This window comes from Aquarana catesbeiana, linkage group LG08, assembly GCF_042186555.1.
Source record: "Aquarana catesbeiana isolate 2022-GZ linkage group LG08, ASM4218655v1, whole genome shotgun sequence".
Lineage (NCBI taxonomy): Eukaryota > Metazoa > Chordata > Amphibia > Anura > Ranidae > Aquarana > Aquarana catesbeiana.
This window is the reverse complement of record NC_133331.1, coordinates 262,606,777-262,626,322: the sequence shown is the minus strand read 5'-3', so window position 1 is coordinate 262,626,322 and position 19,546 is coordinate 262,606,777. Positions and strand designations below refer to the sequence as shown.

General features: G+C 43.1%; 1 protein-coding gene across 1 annotated transcript in view; it reads left to right on the top strand.

Moving 5' to 3' along the window:
- Positions 1 to 19,546, top strand: part of LOC141106392 (uncharacterized) — a 108,722-nt gene that overhangs the window by 68,459 nt on the left and 20,717 nt on the right. Inside the window, exon 5 of the mRNA XM_073597142.1 lies at positions 9,807 to 10,100. Within this exon, the coding sequence (XP_073453243.1) occupies positions 9,807 to 10,100 (294 nt within the window). The remainder of the gene's footprint in view (positions 1 to 9,806; positions 10,101 to 19,546) is intronic.

Genomic DNA, 19,546 nt, shown 5'->3' with positions numbered 1-19,546 from the left:
ATGGCTACCAGAAAAATTAACTTTCTTGTCAACAAGACCAAGGGAATTTGACGTATTGGTTCAAAAGGCTGTTTCTGTAAAACTGACAGAACCAAATTCAAGTCCCAGGGGTTTATGGGCGCCTTAACCAGAGGATTAAGACGCGTCACCCCCTGCATAAAGTTTCGGAACAAAGAATGTGAAGCAAGTGGCTGTTGAAATAATACTGATAAGGCAGAGACCTGGCCCTTGATGGTACTCAAGGTCAGCTTCATTTCTAATCCCATTTGTAGAAAGTCAAGAAATCTACCTATGACATATTTTCTGGGATGCCAACCCTTGGCTTCACACCAGGATACATAAGTCTTCCAGACTCTATGATAAATTATTCTGGAAGCTGGCTTCCTTGCATTGATCAAGGTAGAGATCACAGGACCTGAAAGCCCACGATTCTTCAGAACGTGGGTCTCAATAGCCAAACCGTCAAATTCAGCATTTGTAAGGCAGGATGGAACACTGGACCTTGAGATAACAGGTCTAGACGTGACGGTAGGGTCCACGGGGAACCTACTGTCATCCTTACTATTTCTGCATACCAAGCTCTCCTGGGCCAAGCTGGGGCCACCAGAAGTACTGACTTCCTTTCCTGCCTGATCCTGCGAAGGAGTCGTGGCAGTAGCAGAATAGGGGGGAATGCATAAATCAGTGAGAACCGATGCCATGGAATCACCAACGCATCTGTCCCGCATGCAAGAGGATCCTTTGTTCTTGCCACAAACTTGCCGATCTTTATGTTGAATCTGGATGCAAAGAGATCTACATCTGGAACCCCCCATCTTTGGCATATGGCCCAAAAGACGTCGGGGTGAAGAGACCATTCCCCTGGGACTAACTGCTGGTGACTCAAATAGTCCGCCTGCCAGTTATCTATCCCCGGAATAAAAACTGCCGATATGCATGGCACATGCTTTTCTGCCCAGACTAAAATCTGGTTCACTTCTCCCTGAGCTGCACGACTCCTGGTGCCTCCTTGATGATTGATATAAGCCACTGCAGTGGCATTGTCGGACTGGATCCTGACAAGGCAACCCTGTAGCCTGAGTCCAGGCCTTTAGGGCTAGATACACCGCCCGGATCTCCAGAATGTTGATGGGTAAGGTCCTCTTGATTTTGGACCATTCCCCTTGGACAGCAGACTGTTCCAGAACTGCTCCCCAACCCGAAAGACTGGCATCCATTGTTACCACTGTCCAGGTACCCGGTAAAAAGGACTTCCCTTTTTGCAGGTTTTCGGGTATTAACCACCAACTGAGGGACTGACGCACTGTAGGAGACAAACGCATCAGAAAATCTAATGCCTGCACTTTCTTGTTCCAGGCAGACAGGATACTGTATTGTAGCAGTCTCGAATGAAACTGAGCATAGGTAACTACTTCAAATGAAGCCACCATTTTTCCCAGCAGCCTCATACAAAGGTGAACAGAAGGACCCTTTTTTGCCCTGACTACCTGAATCAGTTCTTTTAAGACACTGATCTTTGCCTGGCCCAATACTCTAGTCTTCTTACTGGTTTTAAGAAAGACTTTTCTAAGTTGCGAATCCAACCTAGGTACTCCAAGTAGTTGACTGTGGAGACCAAGTTCTGGTCCAGGCAGGCTACCGACCGGTCTATCAAGAGCAGGTCGTGTAGGTATGCTATGACAGTTATACCTTGGGCCCTTAATCTGGCCAGAGGAGGAGCCAAGATTTTTGTAAACACCCGAGGTGCAGTAGCTAGCCCGAAAGGCAGGGCTATAAACTGAAAGTGGCATTTTTCTACTTCGAAACGCAAGTACTTTTGATGAGCAGGGAAAATGGGTACATGCAGGTACGCATCCTTGACATCTATTGACGCCAGAAATTCTCCTCCTTGTAGGATGGAGACTACTGATCCAATTGATTCCATGCGAAAGGATCGAATCTTTAGGAATCGGTTTAGATCCTTTAGATCCAGAATGGGTCTGACATCTCCATTTGGTTTTTGAACCGTGAAAAGGTTTGAAAAAAAACCCAATCCCTGCTCTTCCGTGGGAACCACCACGATGACCTTTTGCGACAATAGTCGCTCCAACGCTAGAGAGACTGCTTTTTCTCTGGATCTCTGGGGATATTTGATCTGAGGAAACGAGGAGAGGGGAATGCTCGGAACTCCAGTTTGTATCCTAGAGTTACTGTGGAGATCACCTATCTGTCCTGGAAATCTTCCTGCCAGAGCTTTGAGAACTGTAGCAGTCTTCCCCCAACCCGAGCGAGCGGGGGGTGCTCATTCATAAAGAGGCTTTAGCTTCTTGTCTAGTAGGCTTCTTCCGCCAGGACTTCTTTTGTCCCTGGGGTCGACTCTGAAATTTATTTCTTGAGCCTGACGGAGGAGGCCGTCGCAACTGCCTGGAGGCTGATGCTCCTGGCACTGGGGAAAGAGCCCGTTTAAAAGAGGGACACTTACTCCTTTTCTTAACTGGTAAGAGTGTGCTTTTTCCACTAGAGATCTTTTGGATATAATTGTCCAAATCCTCTCCAAACAGCCTTGCCCCATGTAATGGAAATCCAGCCAGAAGCTTCTTACATGGTGATTCGGCTGACCAATTTTTCAACCATAAGATTCTACGCATATGCACCAACCTAAGCGAAAGGCGAGAGGTTTGGATAATAGAATCTCTGATTGCATCAACAGCAAAACATAAAGCCGCTGGAAGGTTGGCCAACCCCTGGGCTTGCTGTTCAGGTAAAACTTTGAGGACCTGTTTAACATGGTCTCTCAAGTATTGACAGACTCAGATTGCTGCCACTGCAGGTTGAGCCACTGAAACTGCTAAGGAAAAAAATGTTTATTTGGGTGATCCCACTCAGAATAAATGAGCTTTTCTAGTAAACTATGAACAGGAAAAGCATGTGTTGTTTGAGGAGGCTTCAGTGAACCCAAAGAAGAGGAGGGTTCTTTAACTGACTCAGATACGGGCAACTTAAATGTGGAGCGGACCAATCCAGCAAGAATTTGCACTAACACCTTCTCATCCTGAGAAGCTGAAGAGGGCCCTTCTCAACTTGATTCCTCAGAAGAGGAATCATTAGTCTCATCCCGATCCTTTGAGAGGGATTCCTCTCCTTTTTCCCAGAGTTCCTCTGCCTGAGGGTCCTGGGTAACAGAGGGAGACCTAGTGCGTTTTCTTCCACTGAGTGAAGATGCGATTAAGGCTATTAGTCTTTCCTCTAGTCCATTATTGGTTGAGGAAAAAACCTCCTGCGTAATGTATACAGGGGCTGAAGTGCCAGAAGCAGATGCAGCCCCTGACCCCGACGGCTCACCCTGGCCAGCCATCCCAGGCCCTTCAGGGGGGTCCTCAGAGCCTGAGGGAGATCCCCTGGAGCCTCTGGTTTTCGGGGTATTTGTACCTCTTCTACCCATAGTGCAAAGCAACAAAAGGTGGAGGTACCACAAAAAAACACTGACTGCTGAGCGATGTAGTTCAGCAACTGCCGCTGCTACCAATGCTCAGTCTGGTGTTTTAAGTAAATGCTGCCTGGGAGAATGCCTGTGTCCCACCTCACATGCGCCCGTCAGCTCTGTGTCCCTCCATAGGCTGTTTGCACCTGAAAGAGAGTGCACTTTATAGCCTGTGTAGCCAGCGATATGGGCGTCTAATCACGCCGGACGTCGCGTTAATGCTCTGCCCCCCCCTTCTCCAACCACCCCTCCCGCCCCCCCTTGTTTTTTTCAAAAACGTGTGCTTTCCCGCGCGAGCCGAGGCTCCAATCCTCGGGACAAGCATGGAGGGGAGACTGGGGCGGAGGAGAGAGAAGGGGCGGATGAGAGAGAAGGGGCGGTGGATGGGGAACCTGCCGAAAATGCGGTAGCGGCGGTGGTGCGGTATACTACCGCTGTTTGTTCAGGCCATCCTGGCCCCCCTAAATCATGGGGGGAGTATCTCTAAGGAGAGAGCCCCCCAACCCATCCTACCTGGAGCCTGGCTGGAGGAGCGTACAGCGTGGACACTGAGACAGACAGAACAAGCATGAAAAGGTATGTGCTCTTGACAGCCCCCGGTAGCGACAATAGGCATTGCATACATTTACTTAAAGGAGAAAACCTACTAGAATTAAAAAATTCTTGAGGAGTCTCTCTTACCTTATCCAGCTGCAGGGTTTTGTTATACAGACCCAATCTTCACCTCTCACGGTGGGCTCCGTTTGAAAAAACCTTCAGAGACTGGGGCCCCCTTGAATAGGAGGATCCGCAGTTCTGGCCCCGTAAAGCACCCCGCCAGGGATATGGCTGAAAAAAACAAATACTGGATCCCGGGGTCCAGCTCTCTAAAAAGAGAAGCGTTACAGGTAAAACCTTGTTTCTTCGGACACGAGGCCCGGGTACCATCCAATTTGGCCTGAAAAAGCACTTTGAATGGATCCGATTGCATGGCTTGCCCCAGTATAGGATATTCCTTTGGAGCTCAGCACAGCACATCTTATTCGTGACCAACACCTAAGACACTGGCGAAAAAACTGAGGTATCCCCGGTAAGGGGAGGGGTTATATAGGGGATTGAACTTCCTGTCTAGGGTGTGACCAGTGTCCAATCACCTAGTGATACCCTATAACCCATCAGTAATTACTGAGGCTCTGTGTCCCGTGATGTACGAGAAAGAAATGGTTATATTATTTATATTCTATTGTTTTTTTAGTTCTATTCAATAGAAATAATATAACCATTTTCCAAAATTCAAAAAGAATCAATTAGAATTTGAATATAATAGAAAAGAATAGAGTAGAATAGAACAGAAAATAGCACAATAGTATAGAAAAAAAACAATAGAATAGAATGAATATAACCATCTTCCTATTCTAATCTATTATTTTCTATTATATTCAAATTCTAATTGATTCTATTTGAATTTTGGGAAATGGTTATATTCTTTTTTATTCTATTCTATTTTGTTTTTTTTTAATTATATTATTTTTCTATTTGTTTATTCTGTTCTATTCTTTTCTATTCTATTCTTTTCTAATCTATTCTTTTCAAATTCAAATTTATTCTATTTGAAATTTGAATTTCAGAAGATGGTAATATTCATTCTATGTTATTCTATTCTATTTGTTTATATTATATTCTAGTCTATTCTGTTCTTTTATTTTCTATTCTATTTTGTTCTGTCTTACTCTATTATATGCTATTCTTTTATTTTCTGTTATATTCTTTTCTATTGTATTATTTTTTTTCTATTCTATTCCTTTCTCTTTTTTTTCCATTTTATTCTCTTTGGAAATTGTAAAACTATTCTAATTCGAAAAGTTTTCGAATTAGAATTTGAAAATTATTCGAATTTGAAAAGTATTCGAAAATATAAACACAATTTTTTTTTTTTCGTTATTTCGGACTAGTTTAAATTTGGTACTACTATAATTCTGAAATTTGGGTACATCCAAATTCCGAAAAATGAAAAAATTCATCCGAATTTCAATTCGGAACGAAACAAACCGCACATGTCTAGTCCATTTGATCTGGTGAGTCTAAGCACATAGGGGGGTGTGTGAAGCATGGATCATTTGTGTGAGTTTGAGCACTACAGCGCTTTGGATTATCAATTGCACAGGAACACTTTTGAAGAAAATTTGAGTTTGGGACTGTTTTTACCACCCAATTCGAACTTTCACTGGATACATGCTTGATACATTTTTTGGGATTTTCTTGTTTTTCCACTAGTAATAATTTACTTTGTCTGTTTATGCATATCACTTGCACTTTATTTATTCATATTGCACCTTTGGGTTTGTCTGCACTGTGGCTTACATTTTTGCAATTTTTGACTCCTCATAAACAGCAGCAACAAGATAAGTACGCATAGATACTAATATATCCAGCGCGGGTGATTCGTTTATTTTTCCCACCAAAAGAAAGCTCTATTTGTGGGAAAAAAAGGGCATACATTTTATTTGGGTACAGTGTCGCACGACCGCGCAATTGTCAGTTAAGTTAACGCAGTGCCATATCGCAAAAAATGGCCCGGTCAGGAAGGGGGTAAAAGTGAAATCACAACACTTATCAATAACATAAATAAATAGAGAACAGTTTAGCGCAATAAAAATGAGTCTCTTGTACTGAATATCAACACTAAAGTATTAAAAAAAGTACTATACACATCTGTTACAATTATAATGTGCAACACATTAATTTACACTATATGTGAGCTATTATAAGTCCAATCAATATAGAAAATCACTGCTGTGATACTGTGATCCAAATAATAGAAGTGCTTTGTGTTCCACCACCATACAAACTGGGCACTTACCTCAAAGCCATGACCCCTGCATTACCAGAAGGTCAAATTAAGCAGTGTTCCCCTAAGAACTCTGACAGAATAGAAGTCGACTCCTACTGAAGAAGTCCTTTCTTTTGGACGTAAAGCGTGTATAGGAGCCTTGGGTGTCACGTCATCTCGCGGCCATTTTACTATTGAGCCGAGGGTCGGCATATGTGTTTGATACGTGCATTTGAGCTAGCATTGGTGGCAGTGCTCTATTTTGTAAGTGCAAAACTCTTCTTTTATTTATTAAACCTTTTAAACAGAGAGCATTAGATCTTGTGTGCTTCCCTTTTCTTCTCTAATACATTGTGTTTTCCTAAGTGCCTGAGGACTTCTGTTTTCCCATAGGAAAGGTACACGAGTGGGGATCTGCCAAAAGTCTGTCCCACTAATACCAATGATGGGACACTATTCATCCAACTAATACCAATGATGGGACACTATTCATCCAACTAATACCAATGATGGGACACTATTCATCCAACTAATACCAATGATGGGACACTATTCATCCAACTAATACCAATGATGGAGCACTATTCCTCCTACTAATACCAACAATGGGGGGCTATTCACCCAACTACTACCAATAATGAGGTACTACTTATCCAACTAATACAAATAATGGAGCACTATTCATCCTACTACTAATGATGGGGCACTATTCATCCAACTAATATCAATGATGGATAAATAGTGCTCCATCATTGATATTAGTTGGATGAATAGTGCCCCATCATTAGTAGTAGGAGGAATGGTGCTCCATCATTGGTATCAGTTGGATAAGTAGTGACCCATTATTGGTATTAGTTCGGTGAATAGCCCCCCATCTTTGGTATTAGTAGGAGGAATAGTGCTCCATCATTGGTATTGGTTGAGTGAATATTGCTCCATCATTGGTATTAGTTGGATGAATATTGCCCCCCACTAATACCAATGATGTGACACTATTCATCCAACTAGTACCAATGATGGGACACTATTCATCCAACTAATACCAATGATGGAGCACTATTCCTCCTACTAATACCAACAATGGGGGGGGGGGGGCTATTCACCCAACTAATACCAATAATGGGGTACTACTTATCCAACTAATACCAATGATGGAGCACTATTTCTCCTACTAATACCAATGATAGAGCAATATTCACCCAACTAATACCAATGATGGAGCACTATTCCTCCTACTAATACCAAAAATGGGGGGCTATTCACCCAACTACTACCAATAATGGGGTACTACTTATCCAACTAATACCATTGATGGAGCACTATTCCTCCTACTACTAATGATGGGGCTCTATTCATCCAACTAATATCAATGATGGATGAATAGTGCTCCATCATTGATATTAGTTGGATGAATAGTGCCCCATCATTAGTAGTAGGAGGAATAGTGCTCCATCATTGGTATTAGTTGAGTGAATAGTGCTCCATCATTGGTATTAGTTGGATGAATAGTGCTCCATCATTGGTATTAGTTTGATGAATATTGCCCCCACTAATACCAATGATGGGACACTATTTATGCAGCTAGTTCCAATGATGGGGCACTATTCATCCAACTAATACCAATGATGGAGCACTATTCCTCCTACTAATACCAACAACGGGGGGGCTATTCACCCAACTAATACTAAAAATGGGGTACTACTTATCCAACTAATACCAATGATGGAGCACTATTCCTCCTACAAATACCATCATTAGTAGTAGGAGGGATAGTTCTCCATCATTGGTATTAGTTGGATAAGTAGTACCCCATTATTGGTATTAGTTGGGTGAATACCCCCCCTCGTTAGTATTAGTAGGAGAAATAGTGCCCCATCATTGGTATTAGTTGGGTGAATATTGCTCCTTCATTGCTATTATTAGGAAGAATAGTGCTCCATCATTGGAGCACTATTCATCCAACTAATACCAATTGATGGAGCAAAACTTATCCAACTAATACCATTGATGGAGCACTATTCCTCCTACTACTAATGATGGGGCTCTATTCATCCAACTAATATCAATGATGGATGAATAGTGCTCCATCATTGATATTAGTTGGATGAATAGTGCCCCATCATTAGTAGTAGGAGGAATAGTGCTCCATCATTGGTATTAGTTGAGTGAATAGTGCTCCATCATTGGTATTAGTTGGATGAATAGTGCTCCATCATTGGTATTAGTTTGATGAATATTGCCCCCACTAATACCAATGATGGGACACTATTTATGCAGCTAGTTCCAATGATGGGGCACTATTCATCCAACTAATACCAATGATGGAGCACTATTCCTCCTACTAATACCAACAACGGGGGGGCTATTCACCCAACTAATACTAAAAATGGGGTACTACTTATCCAACTAATACCAATGATGGAGCACTATTCCTCCTACAAATACCATCATTAGTAGTAGGAGGGATAGTTCTCCATCATTGGTATTAGTTGGATAAGTAGTACCCCATTATTGGTATTAGTTGGGTGAATACCCCCCCTCGTTAGTATTAGTAGGAGAAATAGTGCCCCATCATTGGTATTAGTTGGGTGAATATTGCTCCTTCATTGCTATTATTAGGAAGAATAGTGCTCCATCATTGGAGCACTATTCATCCAACTAATACCAATGATGGAACACTATTCATCCAACTAATATCAATAATGGGGCACTATTCCTCCCACTGATACCAATGATGAGGCACTATCCCACTGACCACCAAGTCTGAAACATTGTGTACTCCCACTGATAATGGAGCATTTTTTTATTCCCACAGTCCGATCCTCCTAATGCCTGAAAGTTTGTAAACCGGCCCTTTGTTTGGACAGTTTGGGGACCTCTGGTCTAGAGAGTGATCTGCTCACCGTTAGCTTCAATGGAAGGCAGGTGAGACATCAGGAGTGTAAAAGACCACCGAGGTTCTGTTTAATCAAAAATTTCTTAAAATATTATATCACATGGGAAACTTTGTGTCCCCTATGTGATATACAGGTAAACAGAATATTAAGGGCTTTTAAAGACTCACCTTTGGAAAAATATAGGGTACCAAAGTGTGGTGTTGTTTTTCGGGCGCGAGTATCTATTCACTCATCTTTTATATTTGACTAAAAATTGGGTAATATGTTGTAATAACATATACATGCAAAAACGGTTTTGGCAGCAAAAATAGATAAAAGATAAAATAAATAAATAAATAAATAAATAAATAAATAAAAGATAATAAAAATAAAAAGATAATTTAAAAAAAATCACTTACTGAGCTTGCAGCTTCTTTTATGTTAATAAAACAGCTGCAAAAAAGCTCTTCAAAAAAATTAGGGTTTTAATTCACTTTAATGATGTTCTTGAAGATAAAAGTTTGGGTAAATGTAGCACTAAAACTCGAAATCTCTTTAAAATCTGGATAGCCACGAATTATGATCTTATGTTTGAAGCGATGGAATGTGTTATACACTTTTTGTTACTTTATGGAATGCTCTGCCTCTTATCTCCTTACAGGTCAGAGGCTCTCTCTCCCTGAGTGTCATCACCTGTTTTATCACCGTCATAGCCGTGATCCTAAATGTCATTGATCTGGCGACAGTCGGATGTTATATTGTGTATACATCAAATGACAACAATAATGGGGGCAATGGCAACAACAATTGGGACAATGACATCGGTGGGGACAATTATGGGGACAATGACGATGGTGACAACTATCACAACAACAATAATAATCAGCATGGCCATGGGAACCATGGCGATTCAAGAAGCAGCTTCGAGTCACAGACACAATGTGCACAAAGTCTTGTAAGTGTTATTCTGGTAAATATAGAAACAGATTCTCATGCTACGGAATGTGAAAATCATCCATGCTTTAAGGTTGTCGTGGGAATTGTTAATGTGTATATATCTAGCTAATTTTTTTTTAAGAATGGATAGCATGTGGGAGGGTTAGAACCCCTGCCAGGTTTTACTTCTAGGTATGCAAGGGTGTATTGTTATAGGTGTAGGCCATTTATGTACCTCCCAAAGCGTGGCTCATCTCATCTTGCCTTTGTAGCCATGCCCCCGTAGGGGTTGCTGAATATTGTTCATCTGTCACCCTGCCCAGCCCGGCATCCATTTCTCAGGCACTCAGAGACATAGAACAGTCCATAAGTTTTTTTTTTTTTGTTTTTTTATTGAGGGGATTGTGATGGGAATGGGAAGATTATGGGATGCCCAGAAAGATTCAGTATATCTCTTGCTTAAGACCCCTTTTCCTTCACTCCTCCAGCCCGTTACTCCTCCAGCACTTCACTTGCTGCAGATTCCCAGACCAGCTAAACCACATGCTTAAGCCTGACACTAACTCAACCAGGTCTCAGGGAATTGTCTTTTGCGGGCGGGGGCACAGGGCCCCTATGGTGTAGAAATGGTTCCGGTGCTAATTGTCCTCTACTCAACTCACTGATCCCAGATAGCTCTCTTCAGGCCCTGCCAACCAGCCTGACTGCATCAACCTCTCTCCACTGCCCTTCCCACAGTCTTCTCTTCTGGTTCTGCACCCATCTCAAACTGCAAACTTTTCTCAGGCGTTCCTCCTGACTGTGCTTCACTCACCAGCCCTCCTGGCTGCGACCAGTTGTCCTCCCTGGAGTCTCTTAGCAGTGTTCTCTTCCACTGTCCTCTCCTTGTTCTCTCATGTGCCTCTCTTCCAGGATCTCTTCTCTCCTCCTGGATGCACCCCAGCCCAATCCCAGGATCACCCCCCCCCCGACTGGGGAGCTCCGACAGCCTCCACACTCTCTCACTCCAGCTCTTCCACCCGACAACTCCTCCCTGGCTGGGCTGACCCTGGGTATTTAAGGAGGCCTACCCCCTGCCAATCCCAGTTAGGGATTGGTCAAGGCTCCTCAAAATACCCCAGGCAGCCCCACCTCTCCTCTCCTCCTTTCTTTCTAGCATCTTCTAGAAAGAAGAGGGAGATCACAGTGATGCTACCTGTGAGTCACCCAGCCCCACCCTGAGCTACTCCCAGCCCAGAATGAAAACAAACAGGCCTAGCCACCAGCTAGGCCTGCCTAAATTTTCCTGCTCTATAGAAAAAATCCTCACTCTAGCACCTACCTAACTAGAGGGTGCTACACCTTGTTGCTAGGACATCGCTAAGATACTACCAGCCGTTACTGCTTACCCCCACCTTTACAGGATCAAGTTCTCAAACTCTCACACGTTTGCTCCACTACTTCCTTCGTTGCAGCATTGCTGAGCTCACAGTTACTGTGACAGGGGAGAGTGAAAGTGCATGTGAGGGGAAGTTAAATAAGCTGGGCGTGTCTTAGCAACATCCTAGCAATGAGCCAGGATGGGATGGTGCCATCTCTGGGAAATTTTCAGCCAGGCTTCAGGAGGTATGTAAATGACCTACACCCATAACAAGGGCATTATTTACCTTTGGTCAAAGCTGCACTGTTGGCTTTTTATCTACAGGCACTGCTTACTTATGTAGGTAAAGGTGAACTGACCCTTTAAGTAGAATGATATCTACACTTTATACAAACTGTTTCTAAATCGCAGATAGCCGCCATTACTAGTAAAAAACAATTTAAAAAACTTAAAAGTCCCTAAATCTATCCTGTAGTTTGTAGACGCGATAACTTTTGCGCAAACCAATCAATATACATCTATTGCAATTTTTTTTACCAAAAATATGTAGAAGAATACATATCGGTCTAAACTGATATGAATAAATTTGTTTTTTTATATTTTTGTCATTTTTTTTTGTTTACAGTGCAAAAAATAACAACCGCAGAGGTGATCAAATACCACCAAAAGAAAGCTCTATTTGTGGGGAAAAAAAGGATGTAAATTTTGTTTGGGTACAGTGCCACAAGACCGCGCAATTGTCAGTTAAAATGATGCAGTGCCGTATCACACAAAATGGCCTGGTCATTAAAGAGGAAGTAAACCCTCTGGTAAAAATAAAATAAATAAACACCCTGCAAGACAAAAGCATAATGAGCTAGTATGCATAGCATACTAGCTCATTATAAATTACTTACCTGAGATCGAAGCCCCCAAAGCGGTCCTCGTTCCCCTCCTCCGTCACTGCCATATCTCCCTGGGTGAGTTCCGGGTATCGCAACTCCGGCGCTGTGACTGGCCGGAGCTGTGATGACGTCACTAATGGCACGATCGCCGTTAGAAATGGCACGCTCAGTGCGCTTGCACGCCGTTGTCTACGGCGCATGCGCTGTAGACATTGGTGCCTGTCTTGTGCAAATATCTCCTAAACCGTGTAGGTTTAGGAGATATTTCTTGCACCTTCAGGTAAGCCTTAATCTAGGCTTACCTGTAGGTAAAAGTGGTCTGTAAGGGTTTACAACCACTTTAAGGGGGAAAATCCTTCCGGGGCTGAAGTGGTTAATAATGATGCTACCAAAATTGGTGTGTGCTGTAAATTGCCTCCAGCATTGTTCCTGTTTCTTCTTGCTGGAGGCTACCATTTTATTAAAGCCAAGAGCCCCTGAGAAGCAGTAAATCGGTAGACTGTCAGCAGATCGGCCTCTACAATGTCGGCACATTGCCTAAAAATAGATTGCAACTGAGCATGTGCAGTGCAGGGTGAGACAGTGTATTACTGGATTTCAAACAGTATAGGCACTTATTTTTAAAGTTTTACATAGCTAGACCTGCAAAAGGGGCCAGCCTGATCTAGCAGGACTTAATTTTCTTAGGCCCCTTTCACACTGGGGCAGGGGCGGCGTCGGCGGTAAAGCGCCGCTATTGTTAGCCACTAGCGGGGCAGTTGGCGCTGGAGAGCCTCGGAAATGGCCGAAAAGGCCAGAGCACACTTCGGCTGACCTCAGCAAACCTCGGAAAGACTCAGTTCACGAGCCTTTCTGAGGTTTGCCGAGGTCAGCAGAACTGTCCTCGGCCCTTTCTGTGCATTTCTGAACGCCGACGATCGGCGCTGTTCGCCTCCGGCACCCCCACCTCAGGCCAAAAGCGGTACTGCACACCGCTTTTGGCCTGAATCCTGCTCGTTTTGCGAGACGACACCCGCAAACTGAGTTAGGATTTTTAGAAATACAGTGCTCGGTTTGCGAAACACTTTTTAACCTCGTTACTCGCAAACCGAGGTTCCACTGTAAGTCCATCTAGTTCAACCCAAAAAATAAATAAATAAATAGAATCCCATATACACAATCCTATACCCATAGTTGATCCAGAGGAAGGCAAAAAACCCCAGCAGAGCATGGTCCAATTTGCTATAGCAGGGGGAAAAATTCCTTCCTGATCCCCTGGATCAACTTGACCTATAAATGTCGGTACCCAGTTATATTCTGTACATTTAGGAAAAAATCCAGGCCTTTTTTAAAGCAAGCTACTGAGCTTGCCAGAACCACCTCTCAATGCAGTCTATTCCACATTTTCACAGCTCTTACTGAGAAGAAACCTTTATTTGTAGACAAAATCTTTTTTCTCTATGTTTTAAAGTTTAACCTACAGTATATTTTGATCTTGATGTTCCTCCTCACCCCAAACAACCACTTTCTCTCCATGCCAAACTGATGAATATCTAAATATAGTCAGGTGAGACCAGAAGGGCCGCCATACCCCTTCTCTGGCTCCCCGATGAGCTCATCATGAACACACCTCTGTGCCCTAATGACCTAATAGGGAAACATGATTGTCTCCTCTTGTAGATCGTCACCTACCACCCCCACACAGAGCGGACTCTGGTGGACTCCGCTGACCCACATTGGATCCCCCTCCCCCTATAAGGTGGGACTGCAGGTTCACGCCCACATCCGGTATTACCATTCCCCCACCCTTGAATCATCCTATAGCCACCTGACCTTCACTCCCACCTAACAGAAACCTATCTTAAATACAAAACACCCCCCCTCTCCCCACATACCCTACCTTCCTTCTATCCCCCCCCCCCCCTTCTTCCTTTCCCCCTTTTTTTATTTCTTCCGTCCTCTCTGCCCTCCCTCCCTCAGCACTCTATAACCAAAACTTTAACACCCCACACTCGTCATGACTTCACCTAAAATAAAAATCAACAACCTGTCCCTGAAATTAATCTCTCTGAATGCCAAAGGCCTAAATATACCAGAAAAACATTCACAAATCTTATCCAGCATGCGTAGCATGAAAGCAGACGTAGTTTTTGTGCAAGAAATACATTTTCGCTCCAAAAAACAGTCCCTAAACTTACAAATAACTTCTTTCCTTTAGATTTAGAAATTGGGGATGTAGCACGATAGCTTTGGGGAGTTTCCATACTCCTATCCAAAAATGTACCCCTCCAAATTTCAGACACCCTCATAGACGACCAGGGTAGATACATCTTTCTTAAAGGCACTCTAAGAGACAAACCAATCATGCTGGCAAACATATATAGTCCCAACTCAGCTCAAGTGCCATTCTTCTGCACCATCGCACGACTACTATCCACTTTCCAAGAAGCGATCTTAATTCTAGAGGGAGAATTCAACGTCCCTCTAGATCCCCTTCTCGACACTTCATCAGGCACTTCCCATGTACCATATCGAGCAATTAGACAAATTAAGATATGGCTTCAGGATCTCTAAGTTCATGACACCTGGTGTACTCTCCACCCAAAGGACAAAGATTTTACCTTCTTCTCTATCCCACGGAATAGGTACTCTCGTCTTGACTACCTATTTCTCACACAACAAGATCTCTCTTACCTGAAGGCGGCAACCATAGGCGTGCGCAAGGGGTGTGCCAGGTGTGCCTGGGCACACCCTAATCCTGGAGTTGGCAACTCAATTGTGGGCAGGTGACAGGTAAGCCGTGATCCTTACTTGCCGACCCCCAGAACCTGGACAGGATAGGCAGGTGGAGTGGAAATTAAGGGACCGATCTGTATTTTCTGCTGCAGCAGCTGAAAGTAGGCTTCTCCTCCTCCTCCTCTTGCCGATATTCAGCTGCCACGGGAGGAAAATTCAGGGGATTGGTACCAATGTATGCCACTCCTCTTGTCCTATTTCCTTTTCTTTCTGCTGCCCAGGTCCCACTGTGTGCTCACCTGCTCCCCCCTCCCCCCCCCCACTGTTTTAGGATGATGAGTGGGGAAGAGGCCGGTTAATATGTCACAAAGGCATATGTGTTGGAGCTTTGGAGCACACCCTAATACAATAGGCTGCGCACACCTATGGCGGCAACCATAGAACCAATGACCCTATCTGACCACCATTCTATATCAGTCACACTTACCTTTCCCAACAAGATTACCCACACTCAAATCTGGAGATTAGACTCAAACATTCTGACAGACAAAATCAGAGAAGCAGAGATTTGTAAATGCCTTGTTGAGTACTTTAACGAGAACAACACTCCTGAGAACTTCAAACTAACCCAATGGGAGGCACACAAATGTGTAATAAGAGGAAAGCTCATCTCACTAGCAGCAGCAATTAAAAAAGAAAAGAAAGCCAGACTTACAGAATTATTCACTAAGCTCAGAACACTTGAAATGATACATAAACGTAACTTGGCTCAAAAGTCCTACATGGAACTTACCAAAAACCATGTGCTTCTACAGGAAGAACTGGGACGCAATCTTAGGAAAAAAATACACTATCACAGAAGCTCTCTTATAAATTTGGAAATACATGTGACCGTCTATTAGCCCAGGCACTCCGCATGAAAAAAGCTAAAAATACAGTACACCAAATCCACTCCCCTTCTGGTAAGGTACTCACGAAAAATTTTGACATTGCTCAAGAATTTGAAAGATACTATTCTACCTTATATGACCTTAACGCATCTAACCCCCCCTCACCTCTCCCCCTTAGGAAAGGCATAATGAGATTAAATCACTTCTAGACAAATTTGCCCCTAGAGCAATACCCACAGAGGCCACCAAAGAGCTAGAATCTTCAATCACTCTAAAGGAATGGGAACAGGCAATGCAACAATTAAAATTAGGCAAAAGCCCTGGCCCAGACAGCCTACCCGCAGTATACTACAAAACTTTCTCTGAAACACTAAATTCCCCCTTCTTGAACACTTTCAACTCCCTTTCTTGTGCAAATCCTCACACACATGGGATGCTTGAAGCCCACATAACGGTCATCCCCAAAGAAGAGAAAGACCCCACACATACCGGGAATTATAGGCCAATATCGCTACTTAATGTAGACATCAAATTATTCTCTAAGATACTAACAAACAGGCTCCTCCCACTTCTCCCCTCAATTATCTCCCGAGACCAAGTAGGCTTCATCCCAGGTCGCGAAGCCAGGGACAACACCATCAAGGCAATCAACTTACACCACATGATGACACAAACAAACCAAAAAGGCTTGTTCCTATCCCTAGGTTCAGAGAAGGCATTTGACAGATGTCATGGGACTACATGAGAGCAGTCCTACAAGCCATAGGCATAGGCCCATATATCATTGGCTGGGGGATTTGCATATAATATAAAGAAAATATTAGGCCAAAGTGAGAGTCGACAACACTCTGTCAAATGCCTTCCCCATCCGTAACGGGACGAGACAGGGCTGTCCCCTATCCTTTTTATACTTACTCATAAACCTTTCCTCCGTAACCTAAAACACAAACCAAACATACAAGGGGTCCAAACAGCCAACAGGGAATATAAATATGGTGCATTTGCAGATGACATTCTATTATTTCTCACAAATCCACTTAACACACCCCCAGTACTACTAGCAGAATTCCAACACTTTAAAACTATTTTAAACCTTAAAATCAATTTCACAAAATCTTATGACCTCAACATTTCTTTACCACAGCACCTAGTAGATCAATGCAAGGATAATTTCCCATTCCACTGGAATCCGGTCTCAATCACATACTTTGGTGGGGAGTTGTATGCCTATCTATCAGACTTAAACATGAAAAACCACATGCCAATCCTAAACAAACTGACTTCTGATCTCAAAAACTGGAATAAACCAATATTCTCAGGGTTTGGCAGAGCGGCTATCTTGAAGATGAATGCTCTCCCTAGACTGCTTTACATTCTACAGACGATACCCATACACGTCCCACCAGCATTTTTCAAAACGTATAAAAGTATATGCTCCAGATTTCCCTGGAGTGAACGTAAACCCAAAATCAGTTTTACACAGCTTACCCAACCCAGACACTTAGGAGGGATAGGCCTCCCAGACCTCTTAAACTGCTATAAAGCTATACACCTCTCCAGAATAATAGATTGAAATGTCCATTCCGTCTACAAAGATTGGGTCTCTCTAGAAGCATCTGCCACCACCCTCCCCCTCGAATCTCTACCATGGACAACTATACGTCACATCCCAGCGGAAACACGTCTTCATATATTAATTGGACCCACTCTACAAAGCTTCAATAAGGTATGTACTCAAACCGTCTTATCATCTATACCTGGGCCTTTAACCTTTATAAAATTAAATCCCGACTTCCCTCCAGGCATGTATTGCCACTTTCTTACAGATCATTGGTCACATGAACAAATTCTAGTCCACCAGTTTTATAACCAAGGGAAATTTCAGTCAGCCTCCCACCTAGCCACCCAAATGAAAAAGCCACCCATCCCCCCTCGACATAATTGCTGCTCACACACTACCTAAGATCTCTAGACGAAAACTCGTGGTGCTCCAGACAACTTACTCCCTTTGAAATACTTTGTACTCGAAAAACACCCCAAAACCATCTTATATCTACAACACATGCTCTACTTTTTGCTTACCAACAATGATAGTAAAGCTTGCAAAAACTGGGAAAGAGACCTCTCTCTATCACTTTCAACAGACAACTGGGAACAAATGTTTCTGAATATTCATAAAGGATCAATAAATGTGTCCACACAGGAAAATGGATATAACATCCAATCTAGATGGTACCGCACCCCAGCCCTTTTACACAAATTCAAACCTACTACACCAGAAACATGCTGGAGATGCCATAAAGACCGAGGCCCACTATTGCACATATGGTGGTCCTGCACTCCCATACAAACTTTCTGGAAAGAGGTATGTCGTATCACTTCTCATGTAACTTCTTATGATTTAGAATTGACCCCAGCCCAGTTCCTACTACACCACTCACCTCTAACACACAAATCTTACCACAAATCTCTAGCAATGCACATGATTAATGCAGCTAAACAGTGCATCCCCCACATACCCTCAATTGAGGAATGGTTTAACAGAATCGGTGAAGTTGCAGAAATGGAAGAACTAATTAACATCTCCCGTGACACTCCTACAAAGTTCGGAGCCAAATGGGCATGCTGGATACACTTTCAGACAACCCCAGAGTACTCACGCTTACAAAATCTTCCCACATAAGGATGAATCTAATCTTAAAACACATTCAGTTCCCCAAACCCGGTAGTACCTCTCCTCCGGTACCTAAGCTTTGGCTTAGCACTCTCACCCTTTCGAAGGCCGTCCCCCCTCCAACAGGAACTCCAGTTGGAGTCTCCTAAACTTTATTAGCCACTGAGGAGGGAAGTCAGAGACGGCCTATATCCCTCTTCCTCATATTTCTTTTTTTTTTCCCTCTCCCCCCTCTCTTTCTTTTTCCACCTACCACATCCTCGTCCATGTTCCCACTTTCTATACCCACATGCCCTCCCCCCAAATACACTTTGCATACACCACACCGAACCTTATACATACAAAATATACTGCAAACCCTTAGTAAATACTAGTCTTGCTCCATCCCCTGAGGATTTTATCAAGACCACTCATTTTACAAAATGCAACACCCTCAACCCAACCCTAACTGACTAAAACATGGAGCAATTCAAAACCAACTTGGACATCTAAACTAGGAAATGTTCTACATCGGAATATTGAATATCCTGAAACACACTATGGGCCCGGACCCACTATGTTACGGTTCACAGAGAAGTGACTGTATTTCATTTGCAAATAGACCTTGTAGTTCTAAAATATATTATTACTGTATAACTCATGTTCAAGCCTTCTGTATGTTATTCTTATACACAAACAAATCTTTAAAAAAAAATAAAAAATCATTTTTCCTCTAGACGTTAAGAGTTCCCCCTTGTCCTTGGTGTTGAGTTATTCACTTTAAGGTCATCACAAAGTTCACTATATGAACCACTTATGTATTTGTACATTTTGATCATATCCCCCCTTAATCTCTTCTCAAGAGGGATGAGATTCTGTTCCTCTAGTCTTCTCTCATGGCTGAGCTCCTCCATGCCTCTTATCAGTTTGGTTGCCCTTCTCTGCACTTTCTCCAGTTCCCTG